Source organism: Polypterus senegalus, chromosome 7, assembly GCF_016835505.1.
Source record: "Polypterus senegalus isolate Bchr_013 chromosome 7, ASM1683550v1, whole genome shotgun sequence".
NCBI lineage: Eukaryota > Metazoa > Chordata > Cladistia > Polypteriformes > Polypteridae > Polypterus > Polypterus senegalus.
In genome coordinates this window covers 29,915,735-29,929,853 of record NC_053160.1, presented here as the reverse complement: position 1 = coordinate 29,929,853, position 14,119 = coordinate 29,915,735, and the positions used below count along the sequence as shown (strand labels likewise).

The 14,119-nt window shown below is 39.6% G+C and overlaps 1 protein-coding gene across 1 annotated transcript in view; it reads left to right on the top strand.

Moving 5' to 3' along the window:
• sv2ca (synaptic vesicle glycoprotein 2Ca) overlaps positions 1-14,119 on the top strand; it is a 316,083-nt gene that overhangs the window by 284,638 nt on the left and 17,326 nt on the right. Inside the window, exons 11-12 of the mRNA XM_039758413.1 lie at positions 7,333-7,536; positions 13,200-13,359. Coding sequence (XP_039614347.1) covers positions 7,333-7,536; positions 13,200-13,359 — 364 coding nt within the window. The remainder of the gene's footprint in view (positions 1-7,332; positions 7,537-13,199; positions 13,360-14,119) is intronic.

Sequence of the window (14,119 nt, the reverse complement as noted above, 5' to 3'; positions counted from 1 at the left end):
ACATTTCCTCTACACTCTCAAATGCCTTCACTCCATTTAAAACTTTCTCCAGTAAACCTGTCCCTAAGCCCTTCATCTTTTAATCTCTACCACTTTATCCTTAGCGCTGCTTTATTCTCTTGCTGACTCCGATCTCCCAGTCTATAACCACCATTTTATGTTGCACTGTCGCACTTTTCTCATTTATGACCATACAATTCTATATCTCATTCAAATGAGATTTTCTGCAAATTAGAAAGTTGGTTTCCCTTCCTCCACTACAGTAAGTTACAAGCCAAGTTGCGTTCTTTTCAAAAGTTGTGTTAACAATTACCTAGTCAAATGCCATGGCAAAATTTACCACCCTCTCCATTTCCCTCCTCTATTCTTCACCCTCCATGTAACCTGTCTATCATATCTCTACTCTTTCCCACATGCCCATTTAGATCACCACCAGCAATCACCTTTTCTCCCTCTTGTACCACCCTAAGCTCTTCATCCATTTGTACCCAGAACATGACCTCTCCTCTTCTTCACAGCCCACTTCAGGAGCATATGCACAAATGACGTTAACTACAGTCTCACCATGGCCCAGGTTGACACTCATCACCCTATACTCTTCCTATTCACACTGACAACACTATCTTTTAGTTCTTCGGATACTACTAGACCCACACCATTTCTCCCTTGCTTATTTGCTCCACTGTACAACAACTTAAAGCCTCCTCCCAATTTTCTTGCCTTATTTCCCTTCCATCTCATTTTCTGCACACACAACATTCTTTCTTTCCATCAAATTTATTAACTCCCTTCCTTTTCCAGTCATTTTCCCAACATTCAGAGCCCCCACTCTTATCTTTAACAAACCCATTAGTTTCCCCTACCCTGTCATCTTCTTTTGCTTCTTTTTGACTAACTTCTTTATCTGGGCCCAGTAACCCTCACTCACTTCCTGTGGGGGTCAGACAAGGAGCATGTGCTTCGCCTATGGGGTACACCCTAGCATTTCTTGAATATGATTGGATTGATTCCATCATTAAGGTTTTGGCTAAAGTTTGCAACCAGATGGTCTTCCTGACACTAACCCTCTCTGTTACGAAAACCACAAATTAGACAAAACAATATACAGGGTGGGCCATTTATATGGATACACCTTAATAAAATGGGAATGGTTGGTGATATTAACTTCCTGTTTGTAGCACATTAGTATATGTGAGGGGGGAAACTTTTCAAGATGGGTGGTGACCATGGTGGCCATTTGGAAGTCGGCCATTTTGGATCCAACTTTTGTTTTTTCAATAGGAAGAGGGTCATGTGACACATCAAACTTATTGGGAATTTCACAAGAAAAACAATGGTGTGCTTGGTTTTAACGTAACTTTATTCTTTCATGAGTTATTTACAAGTTTCTGACCACTTATAAAATGTGTTCAATGTGCTGCCCATTGTGTTGGATTGTCAATGCAACCCTCTTCTCCCACTCTTCACACACTGATAGCAACACCGCAGGAGAAATGCTAGCACAGGCTTCCAGTATCCGTAGTTTCAGGTGCTGCACATCTCGTATCTTCACAGCATAGACAATTGCCTTCAGATGACCCCAAAGATAAAAGTCTAAGGGGGTCAGATCGGGAGACCTTGGGGGCCATTCAACTGGCCCACGACGATCAATCCACTTTCCAGGAAACTGTTCATCTAGGAATGCTCGGACCTGACACCCATAATGTGGTGGTGCACCATCTTGCTGGAAAAACTCAGGGAACGTGCCAGCTTCAGTGCATAAAGAGGGAAACACATCATCATGTAGCAATTTCGCATATCCAGTGGCCTTGAGGTTTCCATTGATGAAGAATGGCCCCACTATCTTTGTACCCCATATACCACACCATACCATCAATTTTTTGTTCCAACAGTCTTGGAGGGATCTATCCAATGTGGGTTAGTGTCAGACCAATAGCGGTGGTTTTGTTTGTTAACTTCACCATTCACATAAAAGTTTGCCTCATCACTGAACAAAATCTTCTGCGTAAACTGAGGGTCCTGTTCCAATTTTTGTTTTGCCCATTCTGCAAATTCAGTGCGCTGATCTGGGTCATCCTCGTTGAGATGCTGCAGTAGCTGGAGTTTGTAAGGGTGCCATTTGTGAGTAGCTAATATCCACCGAAGGGATGTTCGACTAATGCCACTCTCCAGTGACATGCGGCGAGTGCTACGCTGTGGGCTCTTGCTGAATGAAGCTAGGACAGCCACTGATGTTTCTTCATTAGTGACAGTTTTCATGCGTCCACATTTTGGCAAATCCAACACTGAACCAGTTTCACGAAACTTAGCAAGCAGTTTGCTAACTGTAGCATGGGAGATGGGTGGTCTCGTAGGGTGTCTTGCATTGAAATCTGCTGCAATGACCCGGTTACTGCGTTCACCAGACATCAACACAATTTCTATCCGCTCCTCACGTGTTAACCTCTGCGACATGTCAATGGCTGTAAACAAAGAGAAACTTGTAAATAACTCATGAAAGAATAAAGTTACGTTAAAACCAAGCACACCATTGTTTTTCTTGTGAAATTCCCAATAAGTTTGATGTGTCACATGACCATCTTCCTATTGAAAAAACAAAAGTTGGATCCAAAATGGCCGACTTCCAAATGGCCACCATGGTCACCACCCATCTTGAAAAGTTTCCCCCCTCACATATACTAATGTGCCACAAACAGGAAGTTAATATCACCAACCATTCCCATTTTATTAAGGTGTATCCATATAAATGGCCCACCCTGTACATTAAATATAACACCTAAAGAGCAAAAAAAAAACATAATAATAACAAGATAAACAAAATAATGTTTTAAGGACAGCAAAAAGGTTAAAAACTGTACAAAGAAAAAAATGTACCTTGACTATGTTCACATTACCAGGCTGAAGTGACTCAGATCAGATTTTTTTCCTTAATGTGACACAAATCTGATGTTTTCAGGATAATGTGGACACAGAAATCCGATCTTTTCAAATCAGATTTGAGTCAATTTCATATATGTTTCTAGATCGAATACAATGAATGGCCATACGACATGAACGAGAACAATCAGATTGGAATTCATGTGTTTTTTCCCTATTCACATGGATTTGGCACTGCAGTCAGCAGCCAGCACCAGCAGTGTGGCAAAACAACAATGGAGGAGAGCTACTGGTGTGACAACAGTTACGGTCCCATCAAGCTCTCTCTAGTGCCTTTTTACTGCCAGCTGTATAAACGCAAGTTTCCAGAAATGCGAATATTTGCAAAGAAAATGTTGAACTTGTTTGGCTCTACATATTTGTGTGAGCAGACTTTCTCTGTTCTGAACTTAAACAAGAACCGCTTGAGATCAAGACTTAGTGACTCCCATCTACATGACATTTTACACATGTCTACTACTCCTCTCGAACCAGACCTGATGTCTCATGCATAACGCCGTGCATAGAATTCACATGAAAACATGGTGTATGGACAAAAATCCAGATGCATAAATCTGTGGATTCGGCCACTTCCACGTTCTTTCGCTACATAAATCCTGGTCAGCGTGAAAAGTAACGCACGTGCATGCGCCTGCTGCCACTCCCTAACTCCTCCCAGAATTACACCTCTTTGAATATGCAAATCAATATAAATAGCCCTTAAGCTCAGCGTTCTGTGAAAAGGCAATGGCAAAGTAAATGGAGTAAAATATAAGAATTTCAGCGAATATCAAGTGGAGGCAAAGAAAAACGTACTATTTGTTGGTTTAAACAGTGGTATAAACAAAAAAAGGAAGTTGATCGAGTGACATAGAGTGTCGGAGAAACTTGAAAGCTCAAGTTCACAAAGTTGCACAGTGCCGGAAATAAAAAAGAAGTTGTCAGATGTCAAAGTCGCCATGAAAAGGCGAGTCGTAGCCCAACGTCTGATTGTCACATGAAAGCTTATTACGGTACAGAGAAAAGAAAAAAAATAGAGACACAGTGAGTAAACAACTTTAATCTCGAAATTTCCACCTTAATCACGTAGTTTATTTTGTCATTAAAGAAGAACATCATAAACTTCATCTTTAAATCGTTTAATTTACTACATCATAACTAAAGTAGCACGTTGAATGCTTTGTATTGTATGTATTCTTTTATGTGCTCTATGTGTGAATCACTACGTGCTTCTTAAATGGGCTTTCTCTTCCTCCGACAGGGCACAGAATCCATTACATTCATGATATTACAGCTCTCTAAATAATTAAAATACTGTGATGTATATGTGATATCATTTCAGTATTCATATCATATCAATTAAAGCATGTGTTAAATATGGGGACACAGTGGCGCAGTGATTGTTCATGCCTTATGCAAGATGCTTCTGCGCCATGCGCGACCTTCGATGAAATAATTTATTGCAGCAGTACTATCTCTCTCAAACATACTAACCCCCAATTCCTGTCCTTACTTTTCTTTCTCCAAGTACCCAATCGCCACACAATCAACTCCGTAATAGATGTTAAGCCATCTGTAAGCTTAGAACTCCGATTCTTCAAAAGTTTTTAGGAACATTGAAATATCTTCATAGTACATGTTTAATTGTTCTATCCATCTATCCTTAATGTCGCGCCAGCCCCAGCAAGAATAAAGCGTGAGACAGGAACAACGGAGCGCCAGCTCCTTGCTAGCACTGAGACACCAGGTCCTCACATGTTTGATTATTTAATTAATAACATTTTATCTGTATAATGTAATAAACAGTTCTACAAAGAGCACTTGGTTGAGTGTGTTTATAGTTCTTGGGATGAAACTGTTTCTGAACCGCGAGGTCCGTACAGGAAAGGCTCTGAAGAATTTGTCATATGAGAGCAGTTCAATAGACAGCATGGCTGAGGCAGCGTGGGCTTGATGCTGTATACCGATAATTCTCTTTCCGATCAGCTATGGAAAAAGATGATCCGCTGTGGCAACCCCTAATGTGAGCAGCTGAAAGAAGAAGAAAGTGCAGTGAGGGGAACAACGCTAAAGCAGCTATGGTATTTGGAATAGTTTGGCCATTCCGTGGACCATTGTATTGTTACAGGTTAATTACAATCAGATGCCTTAAACTAATAAACAATATGAGGTTCATTTCAGTGTATTTGATAAAGCTGCGTCAGGGATGTGGATCTAAAAAAGAAAGGGAAACCTCACTGGAACAAAAGCACTGCTTTGACGCTGGGTGCCGCCAGTTTGCAAAACCGAGCGGAGAACTTGTGAATGCCAGGGTTGGAGCTAGCGTGAAAATGTGTGTGGCTTTACGGCAAGTTTAGATTTTATACATCGCGATTTTAGCGTGGAAATGGGAGTACACAACATTTTTGTGCATACACACCATTTATACATGAGGCCTCTGGCCTGTGTACTGCAATCCAGATCCCAGTTTCACCTTTCACATTAAGTGTCAATAGCTTACCTGTTGCTCTTTTATCAGAATTAGACACAGTCCAATTTCACAGTTTCTGAATTTTTTCAATTTCTGCTAGAAATTCAGATAACTTGTATGCCCTGATTTGTATATCTAAATGCTTAAATTTACATATTTTTTTGTTTTGCTGTGTGAAAATGACAACATTAAATAACAGAATATTCATATGCATCTTTTATTGTTTAAAATAATGTCCTTGGGGACTGTTGGCCCTCGGGTACTTTCACATTATCAAATCTGACCCTCCTTGAAAAAAGTTTGGATACCCCCGCCCCCTGCCCTGTGGGAATCCAGGGTGCCACCACAACCCAGGGGGGCTGCCATCTAGATCCCCAAGGGAGACAAAACCCTGAGCAGGCTGTCTCCTCCTGTCCTTCCATGCTGAGGGCTTCCCGGCTGGGTAAGGTTCTCAGCCATCCCTCATGGTAGCCTTAAACCGGGGATAAAATCCAGTCTGACCCATAACAAAATATAACAGAAGTGACACAGAATGTTTATCAGTTTTAAGATTGATGAGTTGGTATATTCATCAGTGCTTTTTAATGCAATTATTTGAAATTTCAAAAATTTGTACAGCACACTGTATTCAAGGTTTCCCAATAATAATTTCCATGGAGAACAAATTTTGGCAAACGTTTTTAAAAACACACGGTACAACACCGTAGTACTACAACCACACCAAAAAAATTAAACAACATGCTGCAAGTGTTTCATGATACACGGGTAAGTCCTTTGAAATTCTTTCCTGTTCCTCTCCTGATCAGTCTTCTTCAATGGCAAGATCCCGTAGGTCTTTATTGACTCCTAGTTCACCAGGGCTATCTTTGTACAGTGCGACCAAGTTACTTTCATGGAAATCCTACATGAACAGCTGATTATATCTTGAGCCAATCAGCACTGCTTCATTTGATGTCTGGTGAGGGCACCTTTGGACACGATGTGGCATGTGATTGGGTAATCAGAACACAGTTACAATGCACACTACTTTTCTTATGAACCATCCTTTTTGTGATATTGCGATCGTCCAGGAGAAATTCATGTTGTTTTTGGGATGCCAGCCTGGCCATCCCCGTTTACTTAAGGTTTTTAAACAAAAATAACACATGATGGCGCTGAAAAGAAATAGAAAATGCTGCCACCATAACAATATGGCTTAATTGTTCTTAGTGGCTTCTTCACTCGTTATTTGGATGTGGAGCTTCTTTGGTCAGGTCATTTAGACAAGATGTGATGCCTCATTCCAGGCGGTCACGCTTTTATGACCCAGGGACCTGTTAAGGGCAGAGTCAGTTAGCTTCACCGGGAGTTTTCTCTGTACCACAGAGGAAGAAGAAGACAAGACAGTTAGCAGCAGCAAACCCTACTCGGTTTAGGAGGAAACTTGGAGGGTGACCCTCTGACACACACGTGTGACAAGGTGTAAGCAGACAACAGGACTGACATGATTTATCTTGATTTTATCTTGAGCTCTAATGACAGCAGAAGATAAAAAATCAAGAAGTGTTCCTAGGCTTTAAATTTCCACTGTGTATGTCTATAATATGTGATGATCAAGGGGGTTAATTTACGGTTGGCTTCTGCGTTGTTCCAAGTTAAGAAGTTTCCTCCACATAGGCCCCATGTACAGTATATCCTCAAAAATGACAGGATTATGGTGGGGACTGCTGCCTTGGTGCTAAAAAAAGTGGACTATAAAGTTCTAGGCTGAAAAATTCCTTTTTCTTCCTCTCGGTTTCAGGGGTTTAATTGCCTAAGGATTCATCGATATAAAACTCTACCCTAATATAAATGTGTTCGAATGCTGTATATTCTGCCCCATGTTGCTGCTGTTTTTCCCATGAGTTGTTAGATTAAACTGCAGAAGTCTGATCCTTTCTGTTTTTTTTTTTCTCCCTTTTGACTAGACATTGATGACTCCAAGCTCATTAACACTGTAATAAAGAACAGTAATTTTTCAGAGAACAAAACAGGCTGTCAAATCACCTTTGATGACGACTACAGTGCCTACTGGGTTTATTTTGTGAACTTCCTTGGAACTCTTGCGGTTCTTCCTGGAAATATTGTATCCGCACTACTAATGGACAAGATTGGTCGCTTAACCATGTTAGGTATGTACATGTTCTGACTTATTAGAACATATTTTTACAAAGATTTTTGTAAAATTTAAAAAAGTAACATCAGAAATAATAATTATGGCTATTAAGAAACATAACACCAGTCTAACCTACCACAACATTTATGACACCTTAACCCAGGGGTGCCCAATGCATCGATTGCAATCGACTGGTAGATTGCAAAGGTAGTGCAGGTAAATCGCGTTGCATTCAAAAAAATTTTTTTTTAACGTTAGTCTATATATCCTCCCTATGGCATTTGGCACTTGATTGACATACAGGGCGGCCAGACTGAGATCTCTTTTCTTCTAACACGCTGGTCATCCCGCACGCACGATCAAAGGTGCGAGCTACTGCAAAACTCCGGCTGTGATCTATGGAGGAATATTTCGGACAAAATTAAATAAATAAATGCGTAAATAAATAAAAGTACTGTGAAATGTGAGCATAAATAAATCAATGTTTCATGAAATGACAGCCTAAATAAATAAATATGTCATGAAATGAGAGCATAAATAAATAAATGTGACATGAAATATGTTTGTCGTTGCTTATTTATTGATGTAATTTTGTCCGTAACATATGGAGGAATATTTCGGACAAAATGAAATAAATAAATAAATGCGTAAATAAATAAAAGTACTGTGAAATGTGAGCATAAATAAATAAATGTGTCATGAAATGAGAGCCTTAATAAATAAATATGTCATGAAATGAGAGCATAAATAAAAAAATTTGTCACGAAATATGTTTTTCGTTGCTTATTTATTTATTTCATTTTGTCCGTAACGTTCCTGCAAACTGTCATGAAATACGGCTTGAAATAAAGCTGTCACTTTCACTCGTCAAAGTTGAGAGGGTGGGCTCTAACACGCCCTCTAGTTACTGATTGGTGAATCGATAGCACAAGAATTAATTAGAAAAATGCTTACTACTGCCGATGAAATGGATTCTGCCGAAGATATTATGTATTTCAGAGAGAGAATTGAAGATTTATCGGAAAAAATTACAATGTTAGCTGCCCTTTTAGATTCCAATATAGATTAAACTATTTTTGAAAATATCGAAGAACAGGTGGAACGGACTCTTATACTCCAGTTCAGGTGATGCAGTACCCTGCTCTGGACGTCCATCCTTTGATATTCCAGCTGAGTCAATCTGCAATTCTCTCTCTGAAATACGTAATATCTTCGGCAGAATCAATTTCATCGGCAGTAGTAAGCATTTTTCTAATTAATTCTTGTGCTATCGATTCACCAATCAGTAACTAGAGGGCGTGTTAGAGCCTACCCTCTCAACTTTGACGAACATGACAAATTTATTTATTAAGGCTTCCTTTCATGATACATTTATTTATTTATGCTCACATTTCACAATACTTTTATTCATTTGCGCATTTATTTATTTATTTAATTTTGTCCGAAATAGTCCTCCATAGTGATCTAGTTAGCCTTCCAATTTATATCGACTAAAGAAGGGATTTAAAAAAAATTGTTTGGGGAGGGTATGGGCTGGATGTGGAATTGAAAGAGGATTTTTTTCTCTCACAATGTCACAATCAAAGTGCGTTTGTCTGATCTGTCAATCTATCATTGCTATTCCAAAGAAGGAAAATGTGGAAAGGCACTTTCGAACTGTTCATAAAAACTACAAAACTGACTTCCTTCCGAAAAGCGATCTGAGAAAGAGAAAGAGAAAGGAGACGGAACTAAAATCGCAGTTAATCGGACAGCCGTCATTTTTCACTCGGCTGAATTCAAAAGCTCCTTGACTACATTATTTGGCTCTACTTATTTATGCGAGTCAGCCTTTTCCCACATGAAGATTATTAAATCCAAATACTGTAGTGTAGTGACCATAAATGTATTGAATTGTTCTTGTGTCATAAAGTTTATTCAGTTATGCAAGGTACGGCAACATACATTTTATGTATAAAGTATACTCAGTATATATATATAGTATTTTTAATGTAGGTAGATCATTTCGACCTGGTCATTTTAAAAGTAGCTCGCAAGCTGAAAAAATGTGGGCACCCCTGCCTTAACCAAGCCGACACATAAGCCTCCTAAGATATAAGAACTTTAGTTAATGTCAGGGCACTACCAATGGTATAATTTACATGGCAGGTAACATGGCTACCGTTATCTGATACTCCATTAGATCAAGAAGGCTGGGTCTATCCATCTCTGTTTTCCAAAACATTTAGAGTGAAAATTTGCAAGAGATTACTCCATAATGTTTTATAGCACAATTTTCTGTTGCTATTTATTTTTCAACTGTTTGAAAATGTTTATTGGTTAAGTATACTGTATATATTTGCTACTTAATCTTTGTCATCTGCAAACGGCTTTGAACCAGTGAGAAACAAGAGCAGCTACCTACTTCTTATACCAGTCTGAATCCTGCACTCATCTCTACCTCCGCAAGTTCGATCATACCAGTCCATTGAGTGCCGTTTGCTCTCCAGTTCAAAGTGATGAATTCATGTTATGTCCCTAGTGATAATCGATGACAAAAAGAAAATATGGACACAGCTTTTCCTGCAAAGTTTAGTAATCAGCAGCCTGGTTTATAGTTATTGCAAAAAACTGGCAGAGCGTGCACGTGGTGATCGACCAAAACACATCTATACTTGTCACACCCCCTTTCGATCAGCATGTTGATGTCTAGTAGTCAAATCGTGACAGTGTTTGGTCAGTCTCACATAGCTAGTAATGTCACAGAAGAGGGTGTGTGAGTCTGCTGATGGAAGAAGAGTTGTGTCTGCTATTACTGACTTCAAGAGGAAGAAAAGGAGAAGACTGAGTGTCAGACACAACTTCAGACCAGAAGCGGTGAAGGACAAGCGTGTGTGATAGTCTCATGAGTGTGGAATCTGAGCAGATACATTTCAAATGTTTTTGCCCATCTTCCTTGTGTTTTGATGACCTGTTGTTTCATATTTAGCCCTTTGTTCAACATTCTGGCACCCACATAACCAACCTCTTTTAAAAAATCACCATTTTAAATAAACAGCCACCACATAATTAGAAAAATTTCTGTGTCTCCAAAATCTGATGTCATTTTCGACACGTGTCCCTCACACCTAGTGCAGATGTGTCAAGAATAAACTAGGCTTTTAACCAGTGCCAGTCAAAACCCATGTGGAGCCCTAGGTGCGGAACAGATCACGCACCCCTTCAGCTACCAAAATGGTGTCCCTCGGTTTCCATCGCACATCACATGGGGATTTCCAAAATGCATGCCTCGGATGACAACACCCTAAGTGGCCGAATGTGTCGTCTAATGCATTGACCGGCTCTGCTTTTAACTTTATGTGACCTAATGTGTGCACATTTGTAACCCTAGATCAACTTAGACATTTCAAATTAACCACAGAATTATTTTTCAGACTGTTTCTGTTAATTCTGATTGAAGTTTAGAAAGTGTTGTTTTTTTGGGCAACCCTTGTATTTTTATTATTTTCCATATTGTTCATAACCATATATACAGTGGTTTAAGAAAATAGTCAAACCCTTTCACAATCTGCAAAATTTATTGTGTTGTAGATTTAATTTTAAATGGAGAAAAGTCTCATTTATGCCCATCAATCTACACTCGATAGCCCATAATTATAGAGTTAAAACAAAATGTGTGCAAATTTATTAAAAAAAAAAAAATGAAGTGTCTCATTCATGTAAATATTCAGACCCATGATTCAGCACTTTGTAGAAGTCCCTTTTGGCCAGCAATTAGCCCTGCAAGTCTTCTTGGGTAAGTCACTATAAGCGTTGCACTCCATGGATTTGGGCAGTTTATCCCGTTCTTCCTGGCTGATCCTCTGAAGCTTTGTTAGATTGGAATGGTAACATCTGTAAACTACCATCTTACGGTCTCTACATAGATGTTCTTTGGAGTTTAAGACCTAGGTTTTGGTTGGGCCATTCAAGGTCATTTAAAGACCAATCCTGAAGCCACTCTGGCAATGTCTTGCCTTCATACCTTGGGTCATTATCTTGCTGAAAAGTGAACCGCTGCCCCAGACTCAAGTCATGCACACTCCGGAGCAGGTTTACTTCAAGGTTCTCTTTATATTTGGTTGCATTCATCCTTTCCAGTCTCCCTGTTCCTGTAGCTGAGGAGCACTTCATCATGTTGCCACCACCATTGTTCACCTTAGTTGATGGTATTAGTTGGGAGATGAGCAGTGCCTGGAGTTCTGCCCAAAGAGTTTAATTATTCCCACATCACATCAGAGATTCTTTTTCCTCATGTCATTTAAATGCCTGCTGAGATGATTGTTTTTCTGACATGTTCTCCCATCTCGGCAGAGAACTTCTGAAGCTCTGTTAGAGTGAGCATTGAGTTCTTGGTCACCTCCATGATGAAGGCCCGTCTTGTCCAGTTACTCAGTTTGGCCAGATGACCAGGTCTAAGAAGAATCCAAGTAGTTCTGAAATTCTTCCTTTTTCCAATTATTAAGGTCACTGATCTCATGGAGCTCTCAAAGCTATAGAAATGGTTCTATTCCCTTGTCCTTATTTATGCCTCACCACAGTTTTACCATGAAGGTCTGCAGAGAGTTCCATGGACCTCAAGGCTTGTTTTTTGTCCTGACATGCAGTATGAATTGTGGACCACATATAAGTACATGTGTGCCTTTCTAAATGATGTCTGGTCAATTCAGTTTGCCACACGTGGACTCCAGTCAAGTTCCAGACACATCTCAAGGAGAATTAAAGCAAATAGGATGTATCTGACCATAATCTGCAATGTCACAGCAAAGGATGTGAATACTCATAAAAATGAAAGATTTTATTTTTTTGATGGGTGGCACGGTGGCGCAGTGGTAGCTCTGCTGCCTCGCAGTTAGGAGACCTGGGTTTGCTTCCCGGGTCCTCCCTGCGTGGAGTTTGCATGTTCTTCCTGTGTCTGCGTGGGTTTCCTCCCACAATCCAAAGACATGCAGGTTAGGTGGATTGGCGATTCTAAAATTGGCCTTGGTGTGTTTGTGTGTGTTCTGCGGTGGGTTGGCACCCTGCCCAGGATTGGTTCCTGCCTTGTGCCCTGTGTTGGCTGGGATTGGCTCCAGCAGACCCCCGTGACCCTGTATTCGGATTCAGCGGGTTAGAAGATGGATGGATAGTTTTTTGATTTTTAATAACTTTGCAAACCTTTCTGAAAATAGCTTTTCACTTTGTCATAATGAGTTACTAAGTGTAGAATGTTGGGGAAAAATAGGAAATTATCCATTTAAAATTAAATCGACACCACAATAAAGTGTGCAGAAAGTGAAGGAGTCTGAATACTTTATGAATCCACTTTACATATATATTCTTATTATAGGCCTTTTTTGAAATCTTTAGGCTTAAATCACAACAGTTCTTATCTGAACTAGTAAGATGGAACTGTATGTTTGTTTATGCCTTTTCAAGTTCTTATTTAAACCATTTCTTTTATTGAGAAAAAGCTGGCACTTTAACAATAAAAATTTAAAGTGATTGAATGAGATGGACTTGTAACCTAAAACTTGTAGGTTCAGATTATGTTCTTATTTTTGTATTCTCTTATATTAAAATATGTGTCACTGTTCCTGAAGACTTGCTTGTGGTTGTGTTCACTACTAAAAGAACAAAATAAAATAAAGTTTGGATTGAAGACTTATTTCTTTTCATCAGGTGGCTCCATGGTCCTTTCTGGAATAAGCTGTTTTTTCCTGTGGTTTGGAACCAGTGAATCCATGATGATTGGGATGCTGTGTCTTTATAATGGCCTTACAATTTCTGCATGGAATTCTCTGGATGTGATTACTGTGGAGCTGTATCCAACAGACAGGAGGTGAGAGTGACGTGCATGGAAATTACGCCCATCTATGGATTTTCATTAATAGCAGTTGCGTGGTTAATACATGTTTCTGGTCACTAGCCTCTCATCCAATGAAGAAACTTGAGGTTTGGCCTTAGAAGGTATATTTGATTGAAGTCACACCCCAGTTATTTCCTGTGAAGCCAAATATTTACTACCTTGTGGTTATATCACTGCGGTGGGCTGGCTTTGTTTCCTGCCCTGCGCCCTGTGTTGGCTGAGATTGGTTCCAGCAGACCCCCGTGACCCTGTAGTTAGGATATAGCGAGTTGGATAATGGATGGATAGATGGTTGTATCATATGGAAAATCTTCTTATAGCCGTGTGATCATAAGAATTACTTAACAAACGTTTTGAAATTACTTCAGTTTTTTATTGTCCGGTGCATCCTGACTCGCCAATATGGGAAAACCCCCATATACAATTCATTTTGGTAAGTAGTTATGCAAGATGTCAAACTTGTTGGTGTTCCCCCCTATTTTTGGCCCTCTAGACCCAAAACCCTTCATTTTTAGGCCATTTATGAACCCTATTTAATGCAGGAAATTGCACCTTTATGACAAAGAGAATACCTATAGGTGCCTTCAGCAACAATGATCAGCAGACCCCAGGGGTTTGCCCACTAATGGGATACAAGAAGTCAAAGTTACTCCTTTTCACAAAACTTTGAAAAAATGGAAATCAGTAATATAGACATATGCAGAGTCATATTTTGCTGTTTTACGGTTAATAA